The following is a 15,203-nucleotide window of genomic DNA, read 5'->3' as shown; positions in this document are numbered from 1 at the left end:
ATCTGGCTTTAAGAACCAAACAGGAATAATTATATAGATACATAAACCAGCTATATTTACATTATAACTAAACACAGTACAATATAAGGCTTTTTTGTGGAATTGTACTAGCCTGTGACAACCAGACTAATTTGGGAGGTTTATCGTCTTTTCATTTTTCTCTCATGACATCCTTGGATGTAAAGATGAAGCCTTTTAATGATGTACAGTTAGTTACAACAAGGGCTGGTCAATATATTGATATCATATCAGTAATGTGATATGAAATAGATACAGATCATCCTAGATTTATCAGTCTATTATGATATGGCATAAGTGTTGTCTCTACAGGAGAGTGATGTAATTTTCTAAAATTACCAGACTGTTCAAGCTGCTGTATCATTTGTTTTTACACACTTAGTCATTAAATCTACATTTTTTATGATTATCAAAAATCTCATCGTGTTAATATTTTATGAAAGCACCAATAGTCATCCCTACAATATTGTCACAATATCAACAGAGGTATCTGGTCAAAACAATTGTAATAATTAGGTTGTCCATATTGTCCAGCCTTAGCTTACTGTTGGGCACTTTAATCTACAGCATTTCAGCATATTCTATAATGTCACCGCTATTTGAGAGTTTGTGGCATGTTATTTTTGGGAAAATATATTTAAATCAAGATATATAGCCTATAGCATAGCATACCCTAATTATTGATGAATGATTTATGAGCCATATGACCCAGCACAAAAAAAGAAATATTCCTGTTGATTTAGCTTAATAATTTAAGAGGCCTTTATTTAAAGATGACAGAACTCTTTAAATAGCCCAACCACTGAACAAAGAAAAATTACATGAAAAATGCTTTTTCATTATGAGTGATTCAGGTAAGTACCTCATAGCAAAATAATATACTAATTTCATACCTACTTTTCTGGGTTGAAACATTGCAGGTAGCTAACTGAGCTTTGCTAGGTTCATTAGCTGGAGTGCTAACTTAGCTAGTAACGTTCAAATATGAGACATTTTAAGTAACAGCCATCAATTAACAGCATAGCTACCTGCTACAGATTAAGCAAGGATTCTCTTCTCGCTATGTACCCACCTCTAATGAACAAATGTAGTCCATAGTTAGTAAAACTCTGTGTAGTCTTGTAAGAGCTTAAACCCTGACCTTATATTTATATATTTGAAATTTTAGTTAGCGCCTCTTTATCATGTGAGCACGCGACTGAACCACCCATCTGTAAAAACTTTATTAGCACATTTCCATCTACACTAGTTACAATAACATTACTATAGCTACATTTTCAATGAAAAATATTGGCTGTAGCTAAATATTCTCATCAAAATTTAAGTAGGCCAACTATAACATGTTTATTGTTGAATTCACTGCACACTTTGTTAAGTGTGTGTTCAAACCCAACGTGTTTTCTCCTTTAAAAACACCATACTGGGAATAACTGAACCGGCTAATCACCGGCTACGACAGCAACAAAGACCTGTGAGAAGACAACCATGGGGGGATAATGGAAACATCTCTCCTCTGTTGGCATACAATTTTTCCCTGTGCGTCAATGACAGTTTATATAGTTAAATCAAATGTGCTCTTTACAAAAACAAACCAACTAGTAAATGAAAATTCAATTTATGTTTAATAAATACGCTGATTAACCGCCATCAACCTACAAAAAATCTGCTACCCAAAGGAGATGGTCATTAACTAAGGTTTTTTATGCCTCCTATCTGGAACGAACCATTTCAAAACTTTCGGGGGAACATGGCGCCGACTCGTAACGCTACATGACGAATTTATACGAGACAATAACACGAGAAAGTGTTTAACTAAAGTTGCTTTATGACGTAGTAACACAATTAAACGTAACTATTGGACCATTTCTTTGATTTGCTACCTTATCGCTAAATGTATGTACGGTTACCCTTACAAAAGAAATGATCTGTCCCACACCAGACCACCACGGAAAATGGCGACTGTGAAATAGATGGAAGACGAAAGTAAGAAATTATTCAATGCAGCGTATAAATCGTCCCCTGTCTGCATCCGCACCGCTCGGAGGTAACGTGTGATTGTTTTTCATCATTTTATTGATATCTGTTTAGCGAGTATCGAGGAACGATTGTCATTAGCTGTAGTTTTGCCTGAGGAATAGGTTTTGGTGTGGAACAGCCTTAATGGAATGGTCTGCAGCTCCTGCAAGCAGCATCCAACAACACAGCATGATATAAACGCCAAAGAAATGCAACGATAGCTGTACGGAACATAGTATAAATAATCCAATTTGCTCTGAATGTAGGTACCTTCGGCAACCTATCCCAACTTTTGCGGGATGGCTTATAACTGAACTACTATGGTGAAAGTTTCAGCTCTATACAAAAATCCACAACCGCTCATCAAAAGCCATTTACGAGGTCCATCCCTTTGCATTTTTGGTGCTGTCGTGTAGATGTTTAAAACACCTATCTCTGCCACATGAGCATTCACTTGATATGACACTTTTATTGCCCTTCAAATCCAAGACCTCTCACTCCGGCGACCTTGTAACGTTATAAATGGCCACAAATAATCATAGAAGCAGCGTGTCAAGTATATGTTATATTTAGCTAGATTTACTTTGTAGTCAATGAATACTGATTGAGTCAAGAAGCTAACTCTGGTGACACTGCAAGTCACTAAACTGTCCACTTTTCACATCAGATAAGCACACTACAATAACAAAGATCTACCTATATCACGTAAAACGTACGGACCATTTAATACTGGACTTGTAAAAGCCTCTAGAAACACGTCACTTTTACGCATTTGACATGTGCTAAAGTATGCTAAAAGCTGCAACTATTAGTTATCTTGAACTGATGGTTTATCATAACCATCACTAATTCACGTTTGCATTAAGATTTGCAACTATTGGTTATTTTCTTTATTCATTTAATTTGCAAATTATTCTTTCAATCGTGAAAAAATGTCAGAAAAATACCCCTTAAAATTTAATACTGTCCTGTGTGTAAGATTTATGGGAATTTATTACCAGAAATTTAATATAACATTCAGTGTGATTTCATTAGCGTACGATCACCTGAAAATAAGAATTGCTGTGTTTTCGTTAACTTAAAGTTCATTTATGCTAACAGTTAGAAATGCATGGATACGGACAAACTGTCCTCGTCACGCTTTGCGTTCATCTCATCTGTATTTCTGCGCTGTTTTCTGAAAGTGCACCGACTGGGACAAAATGGAGCAGTACTGCCGGTATTCATGGGGGCAGTGTAGCAGCATAGCCAACAGTTAAAGAGAGATACAACCAGAGGATACAACAAAGAAGTTTTAAAAATCCAAAAGAATTGGAAATGTCTTCAGTTTGATCATGAAAAGAATTCTCCGTCCAAGTCACAATTTTTTTAACGGCTGCACAGACCTACGTCGTCTACAACGCACCTCTGCTTTTACCTCTTTCTACATTAATTATTACAACCTCTTCTAGTGTCAACATTTTAGATGTTTTCAAAAAATTTTTGATTATCGTTCTTCGTTGTTTCGATAAGTTTTGACTCTGAGCGGCGCCCCCTAGTGGATTTATTGCTTAACATCGGTGCCAACATAAAGGATGCACGGAAGTATGTGGGCCGTGTTGCATCATTTGAAACAGACATATCTATTTTTGGTATATAAAAGGGGCATAAACAAGCCTTTAGAATGAGTCGTTTATATCTGCAGAGGGCGCCAGTCCTCGTCCATGGACGCTGCCATGTCGTACCGCCATGTTTCCACAGTAGCCCAGACCAGAAAATCCAAATACTGTGTTTTTGCATTTCACGGCTAACGAAAAAAAATGAATGAAAAATATCCCTCACAATTTCTTAAAACCCAAGGTGACTTTTTGTCCGACTGGCAGTCAAAAACAATTTCAATTTTCTATCACATAAGAAGAGAAAAGCAGCAAATCCTCACAGTTTGTACACTGGAGTTTGGGCGTATTGGGTACTTAAACCTGGAAAAAGCTGGGTATTAATTCAGATTTCCAGATTCAAAAAGTCTTTTTAATGCTTACGTTAAGAATTGACCCCAAAGTAGTCACAGTAATAATGTACTTTTTATTTAACATGACGTGAGCAGCACACTAAAATTAGCAAAACACCACGAGATGTTACGCTATGAGGTCTCACGCCAAAGGCTGGTCACACAAGACTACCAGCGTTAAAACTGCAGGCTGTACCACATATCCGCGGGGGAAAAGACATATATAAAAAGATCGATTTTGGGACCAGACAAAGGAAAATCGTTTCGAATAGATCTTTTTTTTCCCCAGTCCTATGTATTCGTACACAACTACTTCAATAATTGTTTGTCAATTAGTTAGTAGCTAGGGGCGAACAATCTATTGATGATCAAGCGTTGTAGTAGAGGAACTTATCCATAGTCAGCATGTTACCCACAGAGGTTGGCGATGGCGACGTACAAACCTAAGCAGTGTACTGCTGTGGACAGGGGCAGCAGAAAAACGCATTTTAGCCACTTAAAAAAAGGTCCAACTAAAAAAAATAAGTGTGCGGTAGGTTGTACAGTAAATTTAGAATATTTTCACCAATTTACCTTACAGACAACCTTTTCTGGCAGGACACTGGTGTTGAACAATCCAGATATCATGCTCTCCAAAGCCACAAGACTGGCAAAACCAGTTCTTCTACCTTGCTGTTGCTCATCTACCATTGCCTTGGTCAGTTAATTTGTGTGATTGTGTGACTGGTGAATTCAAACTAACACTTTCAAAGTCACACAATTATACAAACTAACCAACCAATCAAGGCAGCAGTAGACCAGCAACTCCTGTGTTCCATAAAGTAAAATTACTGATACTGTTTTTGCCAAAAGAGTCTGCAAGGTGAAGTGGCAGAAATGTCTAAATATAGCGTACACTTAACGCCATTTTTTTTTCTTTTTGAAGGTGGCTAAAATACAATGACCCTGTCCATAGCAGGACATTGCTTAGTTTCTTGGGCTGCACCTAATGCTTTGAATCTTCATTTGTTGCTATGGTATTCAAACAACAAAATTAGTATTAAACTATTGATGTATAGACCTCTATATATTTTCCCTGCTGACCACCTCAGAGTTGCTCACGCTTCCAGTGTTTTGTTGGTCTACATAAAGATCAAGCTGAAGTTGCTGCTTCTTCCAGCGGGTCCCTTTGCCACCAGCCTGCCCGCTTCTCTTAGACTGTCCCTGACAGAAACAAAGAGAGCAGCTGCTGCTGCTGCAACTTCAGCTTGGGCTGGACACTCTGCACCAGCCTCAGAGTCGTTCTTCCCCTGCGCCACCGTCATCTCTCAGACCACAGCTTCTCTGACAGAGACAGCAGCGTCAGTGCGAGCTGGATGCAGGCTGGATTTGGATCCCTGTGCTGTTTTAAGACAGGGCTGTTGTCAGTCTTGGTTTAGGTACCAGGACATTACAGAGGCTATGGTTTTATTTACTAATGTTTATCTTCATAATATGGAGAGAAAGTCAGTACTCGGCAATCCTATCCAGATCAGTTATGTGTTTTTGTGCAGAGGCAGACAGGCCTATGCCTTAAGTGAGAAAGGTTTAAGTTTAACATTTGTGATGTGACAGTGTTAACTGTGGATTTTGAGCTTAACACTCGTGAATGAGGACTATCTAAGAAGGCTTTACTTCTTTTTTCAGGTCATGGCAGCAGAAATGTCATGTCTGACTGGTGTTGATGAAGATGACAAAGATGCAGATCCTGAGATCAATGCACTCACGCTCCTACAAGAGCCAGTGAGAATGGCACAAGAATCTGCCTCTTGCACCGATTCTTTCGGCAAGCCCTCTCTGAAACAAAACAGTGTCCTAGATGTTCTGTCTGACACAGATATGTTGTCTCCAGTTGGCCTGGGAAATGGACCTTCTTCACATCAGGCTACACAAGCCCATGAACTCAACAGCATCTCCTCAGAGAAAGAGGAGGCAAAGAGCATCACCCCACTAAAGACTGTGCAAGAAATTGACACTGCAGGAATTTGGGGTTTCGACGAAGATTCACCTGAGAACTCACTGGATAATTTTAGTAATGCTAGTGACCTTCATTGGGACCCCCACAAAGAGTTTATGCAGTTTCTGTGGGACAACCATGGTGATTCCCCAGGTGAGGAGCCTAAAGAGGAAGTCCCTTCTAGCAACAGCCAAAGGCGCAGGAAACGGAAAATGGACATGGTTGTCATGGTGGATCCCTCAGAAGACCTTTACCCTGATCTGAGCCACAAGTCATCTGAGGAACTGTCTGATGCAGAAGGCCAAGAAGACTCCATTCCTGTCCGGAAAATCAGGAAGTCAAGGAAGTTCTCCAAGTCACAGTCGCCCACAACGGTAAAAGTTTCAAAGTATCCCAATGGAGCTGTAAAGGCCATCAAGGAAATTCTTTACAATGCACCTGCAAGAAATTCACATGAAAACAATTTAAATCATGGGCTTTCACCAATGAAGCGGAGGCTTACAATAAATTCTCATTCAGAGGAGAAGCCATCATGTTACCCTTGCTCAAAATGTAAGCTCGTTTTCAAGAAAGAGCATCATTTGCATCGTCATATGAAGTCTCATGCTGACCCTCCGAATATTTCGCCAAAGCCTTTTATATGTCGAGAATGTGGACAGTCCTTCAGACAAAGTGGCTCGCTCATCGAGCACATGTCTGTCCACCAGGAAAAGATGGAAAGACTCACTGAAGACATTAAAGGCACGAATGATAAGAAGAAAGACAAAAATGACAAAAATGCGAAGCTTTTCTGCCCTCAGTGCCCATTTGGAACAAACTGCCCAAACACGTTTGTTAAACATGCGAAAACACATGAGAAGGACAAGAGAAAGTTTAGATGTGACAAATGCAGCTTCAGGACTATGAGTGAGAGTGATCTTAGGAGACATAATATTATGCAGCACACTGTTATTACAGTTACAAATCAGATCCAGAATGAGGACTCTGAAGCCTACTCCTGTAACATTTGTTCTTATAGAGCTTTTAGCAAATCTGTTTTTAAGAATCACCTTCTGCGGCGTCATCAACAAACTTTTGAGGAATATGAAGCTACGCAGAATAGTGAAAAAAACGCACAACTGTCTAAGGAGCAGCACACGCCAGCTTGCAAAACTCCTGTGGAAGATGCAGAGTTTACATCTAAAATCTCGATAAAAAATCAGATCTCTTCTAAAAGAGCTTGTTCGCCTACTGAGTCCAATGACATTTCAGACTTGTTCAAAAATAACAAGATTAAGAGAAGTCTCAAGTCCCAACTGACAGAATCAAAACTCGACAAATCCATTAATGTTCTCCTGTCCCGACAAAGACATGGAAAGAAAACAGCAGACCAGAGGAAGGATAGCAATAACTGCAGCACATCTGTACAGGATTCCAAAAGTGACAAAGATCACTCTGATCAGTTGCCAGGAACACTGACTGTCAAGGTTGAAGATTCAGCATTGTCCTCAAATGGCCACAGTGTGCCGTCCAGTGCAACCAGAACAGATGTTAACAGCAGCGGTGTGTCCAAGTTGAATGAGGATCAGTCAACTGTCAGAAAGTCACCGTCTAAGAGGAAGATGTCCACCCCATATCGCAACACCTCTGACCAAGACTCATGTTTCATCCTACCAAAACCTTTGTCAAGTCCCAAGAAAACACACCAAGAAGAAGAAGCGTCCGACTGTAATGAAAAAGACATTTTCCATTTTAATGATACAGATGCCAACATGAACCCTTTTGACAATGGTATCAAGAAAGAAAAACAGAACATCATTTACACCTATAGCAGGAGAATGTCCATGAGAGGTGCTCTTCAGGCATCTAAACGGCTGTTTGAGAAAATCAAGACTGAAGAGCAAGAGCTGAATGACCCCGAAATCAAAGAAGAATGCATTGAAACTGAAGTATTTCAAGAAACCTTTGACCCCCACCAAATACCACTGGGAGAATCCTTAGCAGAGGATGTGTCAGAGATGGAATCGGAACGGAAGACCTGCCCATACTGTCCAGCCGTCTTTGAGTCGGGTGTTGGATTGTCCAATCACGTCCGAGGGCATCTTCATAGGGTCGGACTGAGCTACAACGCACGTCATGTAGTGCCTCCTGAACAGGTGGCCTGCCAAGACAGGAGGCCGCGAGTTCGACGGAAGATTTCATCCTTCCGTAGATTGAAAAAAGGTAATTGTGATAAACCATGCTTTATTGCAACTTTGCTATTACTTTTGTGGCTCTGACCATCAGTTCTCCCAGTTAACAAGTTCTCGTAACATGGCATCATCTCTAAAAATGTGTCCACTGGGTCACCTTGTTTACAACCTGTCAATTGACCCTTTGCCCTTACCCCAACCTCCTAAAGCTAGCTTACATCTCAGCGAACATTGGTCGGATGGTGAAATACGGCAGGTATATCCACATGATAGACGACAGAAATACACTCATTGACGTGAGAAAAGCAAGGGCAGGGACTCGATTAGCACAGCAGAGCTTGACACGGTCACCCAGCCAGACCAGCCGGACCATGATCGCAGAAGAGAGCCTTAGACCTGAGACAGCAAGCCAGAGTGAGGTGTATAGTTGTTGACCCACTTTGATTCTGCATCAGCCCACATCCTCCTCAAACCCCCACAGAACAAATGCAGATGCAGTGGTATCTAACAAGTTTGTCTGGAGGTAAAGTTACTGCAGCTAGTAAGCTAGTGTTAGTTAGCCAGGCATGCTAACGTTTGCAGTTTATGTTAGAGCAGATGAAGACAGAGTTTAATCAATTCACCACACGTGTGCTCTTGTATTTCATGTCTTTGAGAGACTACAGAAAAGACGCCACCGTCCAGACTCATGAAACACAGAGTGTTGCTCTTCTCAGAGCCTCCTGCACACCTTCAACATGGAGAGAAATGGAAAATTTGACAGCCCTAGTTACAGTTGCTAAGCTATGATTGGACAGGTGCTATTTGGAGGTGGGGCTTAGTGAAGGGTCAGTTGGATCTCTTTTTAGCCATGTTTGAGATCTTGACATCATTTTGTTGACAGACTTGCCTGCAAAAATTAAACACAAAATGTAAATGTGCGTGCTCTGTACAATGTTTCTGATTTTTGTTTGGTTTTTTTTTAGTGTTACAGGTGGACTCAGACTCTGAGACTGTGAAGAGCATTCACTCCTGTCCGTTATGTGGGGATGCATTTGATAACAGGACTGGGCAGTCCAACCACATACGAGGCCACCTCAAAAAGCTTGGTAAAAGCTTTGCATCAAAGAGCAAATCTCCATTATGTTTACTGCGGGAGTTGATGCGCGACAAGAAGGAGTTCCAGCGGGCACTTCAAATTCTGGGAAAGAGACGGAACCATTTCCAATACGGTGCTTCACCAAAGCTGTCCGGTGTTGATTGTTACACGCCACCGACTGCTCGAATCCCAAAAAGTAATTCTCTTCCAAGCGTTTGCACTGAAGACGGACCACTGATGCCCATGTTTTCTTTTGCGGAAATGGAATCTGAAAAAAGGCAACTAGAGACTAAACTGGAAGTTAAAAATTCACTCTCAGGCACGACCGCCTTGATAGGAATTCTGAAGAAGAGGAAGTGTCAGGAAGATGCCAGGCTGAAGGGGTCCTCTCAGATGTCAAGAAACATGTTAGCAGTTTCTTCAAACAGTGAGCACAGTTCAGGATCAAGAGTTGCATCTTCACTGCCAAAGTCAATGTCGGGTGAGTAACTTCTTCGTAGTAGTAACCAGACAGGTTAAGTGTTGCAAGAATTCATCCAAATGTTTAAATAATCAGAAATTCTAACAAATGTTCAACAAATGTTATACAAAATTACTTCACAGACGATATTGAAGTTGATTCAAGAAAACAGTTTTTGAAGGTTTAAAAGAGGTAAACAAAATGTGTTTCATATTGTAAAACTTTTATTGAAGCATTCACATCTACAGCAGTCGTTTTGAAGTGGATATCTGAACCTCCGAACATCAAATTTTGTGTTGTAGAAGTTAGGTGTCATCAGCATGAAGGCGTAGAATGACATTTCCAAATTACCTTCACATTATACTGGCAACACAGAAGAGCATGTTGCACATAATAATACATAAGATTATAATTATTTTTGTCTTTTCTTATAACCTTAAACGCATTTAAAGTGTCAAATACTAGAAATCCTCCATACAGACTTTGGGAGGTAGAACAAAGACGATGTTTCAGTTCATTTCTGTAACTCAAACTGTGGAACTTTTCTGATGAAGGCTTGTTTGCTGAAACATGTTAGCACAAGAAATGAAACGATAAAATGAGTCTGTACTATTGAGATTTTTTACATGCATTTTTGGAGTGCTGCTATCCTAATTTACAATGTAGAATTTAGTCAGTATTGTTATTTAGTGACAGAAAATGGCTCAACATGTACAGCAATCTCGCCTCACTGCCAAGGCCTAAATTTAAAATGTAATAACGTATAATATTACCAGCCAGCATAAATGATATTCATCATTATTCAATATAAATGTTTTAGTTCATTTAAAAAGAAAAAAATAAAGTAAAATTATTTTGTTGTAGTGAATCCTTTTGATTTACGTTTTGCGATTTACGTACTTGCTGCACAAAGCAAAAGACGGACCTGTCATTAACACTTCCAGTCCTACACTTCCCCCAACACCAACAACAAACAAGCATGATTATATTTGTTTTCACTTATTTGTTTGTCTTTGTATTTCTTGTCTTCTTTTTTTTTTTTTACAGAGAAAGGTGAATTTAACAGGAAGGTGTGTGTCCATTGCAATGCAACTTTCCACAGTGGAGTGAGCTTGTCTAATCACCTCCGGGCATATGCAAAACGAAAAAGGAACGCCACAGTTGACGGAACTAGTAAGTGCCATCAGCACCGGCTTGTGTTAGGCACAAAGAAAACGCCAGCTCCAAGGGTATACATTCTCCTACAGGCAGTGTTTTAATTGAGTAATTGGTTTTAGCTAGTTAAATCACATAGAGGTTTGACCATTGCTCAGCAAGTTAAAACTTTAATCTCGTTGTGCAGAAGTTAAAGGTCCTGACCACCACCACAGAGACCTGAGGTTCCATTCCTGGTAGTGGTTTCTCCGGCTTGGTTGTGCATTCCAATGAACACAATCGCCAGTATTTATGAGGTGGGAAAACCAGTGAAGAATCGTATCTTTGTTGCTGCACTAGCAACTTATACTGGTTGATACTTCCTTGCATTACTTACTTAAAAGCTCTCGCAATAGAGTTTTCAGTCCTCGGACTGAAAGTAGTATGTTACAACTGACCCAGAATTGACAGTGTGACACACATGGACCTGCCTCCAACTACAGAATTAAACACATTAAATCAGCTTCCTTAAAGGTACCTCTTTAAATTTTTTACAAAACAACCACAGTTGTGTTTGTTTTCAGTGTTGCTCATTAAAGCACATCGTTCATGTGTTTCTTTTAGATAGATTTGCTTCCACAGAAAACATTAGGGTGGATTGATTCTGCAGGATTGATGCATTGATTCTCACAAGCTACTCATTAGGTATCAGTTCCTTTAAAAAAAAAAAATCCATGCTGTCCATTTGCATGTCACCGCCAGGTCAGTGCGTGTAAGAGCATGAAATCATTGGCAGGAATGTACATCACTTCACCTGTTTGCTCAGGACACAAACAAAATGGTGCCCACATGAAAGATTGCTCCACAGCACTACTAGTGGTCAAAGTCTCCAATAGGTACCTTTTAACTGAGAACATAGGGAGAAAAAACAGCCATGTTGGTGTCATGAATACTTGACATAATATGATTTATCCAGCAATAAATACAGAATATCCCAAATTAACTGAGAACACATAATCAACATATATTTTTATGGATGTGTGATCTAAGACAGCAGCAGTATAAAAATAATCCTACATTCTTATTGTAAAAAAAAAGGCACATGTACATTTGCTAGTTTGAAGTTTCTGTGCAGGAAGTTTAAAATTTTCAGACATCCTCCTCTAAATTATGAATGATATTTTAATTCTGCTGCTCAAAGCTCTGAAAATTAATATTCATGGAAAAAAAGACATTAGCAATGTGTCTTTACAGAAATAATGTGCTAGTTACTCTGGATAATCCACAGACCTGACTGTGAATAGTTTTTTTAGAACTTTTCACCACCATTCATTACATTCTCACAGGACAAAGAAGACCTTTTTTTCCGCCATTATCGCATTTGCTCGATCTTCTGACCAAAAACCATTAATCTAATCAGACATGAAAGAGGTTAATCCTTCCTGTCTAGTAGCCTGGTCGCGGTGTCTTGAGCTGCCTAAATGAAATCCATTCATCTCCACAGCATGGGTACAGCAACAGAAGTTTCACGCTGATATCTCTAAACCTCCGCAGATAAAGCCAAAACTGTCTGTGTGGCTAGATTCCACAAGAGGTTGTGACGACCAAATCGGAGCTATAATTAGTGTACCAGCGGTTATTTGTGTCCTCCCCAAGGTAAGGTTCTAGAAGGGCGTCTGAAAGTGAGATATTACAAAGATTTTAATTGTGGAGCTCGGTGGGTGCATCTGTGGGAGGAACAACCTCCTCATGGCAGACAGCCCTCAGGGCCTACTTCTCCTGCAGGCACATATCATCACACTTACATCTTGGTCCTTGCGTCTCAGCTGCACTGAATTTAGACACAGAATCAGACCTTTCACCTCAGTGGCACAAGGCCAAAACATGAGTATGAATAAAGCAAGTGCATATGATGTTCAGACATCCAAACTGACTCATTTACTGAACCAACAGAATGAACAGCACTACATCCATAGATGTTTTTTATGCGTTGAAAATGTTAAATCTGCAAGGCTATGCTGTGAAGGTAGTTCTGGACATTAATAAAGTAAATTCTGTCTTTCAGCATTTGACTGTAAAGCGAGGCGGTATCGCTCAAGGCCTGGACCGAAGAAGAAGACACTGCCCTTACCACAAACTCCAGAGGAAATGTACAGACTCACCTGCAGGTAATACTGTCATTTCTTTTATAATATACTCATTAGAGTATTTTTAAATGATGGATGCTATTGCATCTGCAAATCCAACAGACTTGAACAGCGACCGTTTCCCAGTTGCCCCAAGCAACCAGATTTGGACCACAGTCAAATGTCTCATGTGGTGTTTTTGCCTCATTCAACAAAAACTGCAGAGTAGCTCATGCTCCGTGCTGCACATTGTGCTTCTACCTGCCATTACATGTGCAATATAGATTAAGTTTTACTTGTTAGACAGAGTCGGCAAGTACAGATACTTGTGTAAAAGTGTAAGTGCTAATTCAACTTCTTTATTCAAGTTACAGTGAAAAAGTACCGGCTCTGAAATGTACTCAAAGAATAAAAGTGGCCTTATGAAGGACATTTCAAATGTCTGTGTCTGTGCAGAGCCTCGTCTTTTCTCCACGGCTGAGTCTGCCTCTCTTGTCAGTTTTGTATTATGTCTTTTACATAATTTTTTTGTCTTGTTCCATCTGTCATGTGACTCACCAAGGAATCATCTTTTCTATTGTCGTCCCGTCCGTTCAGGTTGAAATCTGTCTTGCTGTCAGGACGGTGGCATGCATTGATTCAAAATAAAAAGAATCGGTAATCTCACGTAAATGCATTCACGCTAAAGTAACAACCCGTTTTGAAAATGTAAGGAGAAAAAAGTACAAATATTTGTGTTAAAATTAAGCGAGTAAAAGAAGTTGTGAGAAAAGCAAAGTATAGTAAAGTATAGATACCTGTAATTCTACTTAAGTGTTGCTAGATTTCTGGGAGACCTGTTGTTATTGATCTACTCCAAAATTGATGAAACTGAGTGAACACATTAGGCTATCTGAAAAACCCTTGTCAGTCTGCTAATTTAAAAACGACTGTAGCATGCAGCGCCGAGTTGCGCCTGAGACGGACCGTCTCTGGAGTAGGGTCAAAGCACGTCGGACCCGCCTCCAAGCGTGCTATGGTGAAGTCTCCCCGACTGTAGCCAGTCCATGACGACCCCTGCATGTGAGCCTCTATTCCCGTCTGTGCAGGAGAGCAGAGAGAATTTTTTAAAAGCGCCTGCGTTTGACTCTCAGTACTTTTGTAGCTTCTAACTGAATCTCTGTGGTTTGAAGTTAAGTTTCTCTCCTGCGCCCGTTTATACTTTCAAGTATCTGGTTTATTTTACCATTTCAAGTTCACGTTCAGCCGCACATGTCCTGCCTCAGTAAAATCCTTAAGGTGAAAAAAATAAAGGGGGACTTTTTATTGTGAAGAATTTATAGGAAATTGAGTGTTTATCCATTGAAGTTTTACAGCCACTTGAATCCTCCTGGCTTTGGTTATCTGCTGATTTTGTTTTATTTTTTCTTCTAGTGCCACCATGAGGTTCACATTTGTGGTTTTGAGTTAAATATCTCAAATATCTCAGTCATGTTCCCCTCAGGATGAATTGTAGTCCTCTAGTGCCACCATCCGGTCAGAATTTCAATTCGTACAATCATTGGGTTTATGATGAGAAACCTGCTCACTGACATTCCCATCAGCCTCAGCTGTACTTTGTGCTAATTAGCAACAGACAGGAGGCTAACACGCCAAACTAAGATGGTGAACGTGACCTTGCCATCCCCAGACGTGCTGATAGCATGGTTCAAAACCAGTGTCTGTTGGTGTTTTACGATCAGTCTCTTCCTCTCTTTGCAGGTTCTGTGACCTCGTCTTCCAGGGTCCTTTGTCGGTCCAGGAGGACTGGATCAAACATTTACAGAGACACATTATGAACACTAGTGTCCCTCACACAGGGCTAGGCATGGTAGAGGTCACCTCGCTGCCCAAGACCCTCAAGACTGACCAAGACAGCTCTCTGACAGCCACACATGCTGCCTCATGAAGCCAATGGGGACCTTTTTAGATTTCACTAGACTGTATGTGTATGTACATTGGATGTTCTTTCACTTTTTGTTTTGTTTTTGTTTTGTTTTTTAGTCGATGAAATACTGGCCAAAAGTCCAATATTGCTCAATCATACAGATATTGTTTGGACGGATGAAAAGGTTAATTATTTTGGATATTGTTACGGTTTTCTGTTTTTACATGGTCCATTTACTGGAATTCAATTCCAAATGGACGGACTGTTTTTCTTGTTTTATGCAGTAATGTAGTGTGGAATCCATTTCTAATGAAGACAACTTTTACCTCAGA

General features: G+C 40.0%; 1 protein-coding gene across 1 annotated transcript; it reads left to right on the top strand.

Moving 5' to 3' along the window:
• The first annotated feature begins 1,765 nt into the window (after positions 1-1,765).
• Positions 1,766-15,203, top strand: znf644a (zinc finger protein 644a). The gene is made up of 6 exons (XM_084732012.1): positions 1,766-2,062; positions 5,687-8,198; positions 9,133-9,726; positions 10,753-10,878; positions 12,905-13,007; positions 14,706-15,203. The coding sequence occupies exons 2-6, from the start codon at positions 5,690-5,692 to the stop codon at positions 14,890-14,892; spliced, it is 3,519 nt and encodes a 1,172-aa protein (XP_084588138.1). The 5' UTR covers positions 1,766-2,062; positions 5,687-5,689; the 3' UTR covers positions 14,893-15,203.

This window comes from Lutjanus erythropterus, chromosome 12 (assembly GCF_056507025.1).
Source record: "Lutjanus erythropterus isolate fLutEry1 chromosome 12, fLutEry1.hap2, whole genome shotgun sequence".
In the NCBI taxonomy this organism is placed as follows: Eukaryota; Metazoa; Chordata; class Actinopteri; order Lutjaniformes; family Lutjanidae; genus Lutjanus; species Lutjanus erythropterus.
This window is presented reverse-complemented; position numbering and strand designations above follow the sequence as displayed.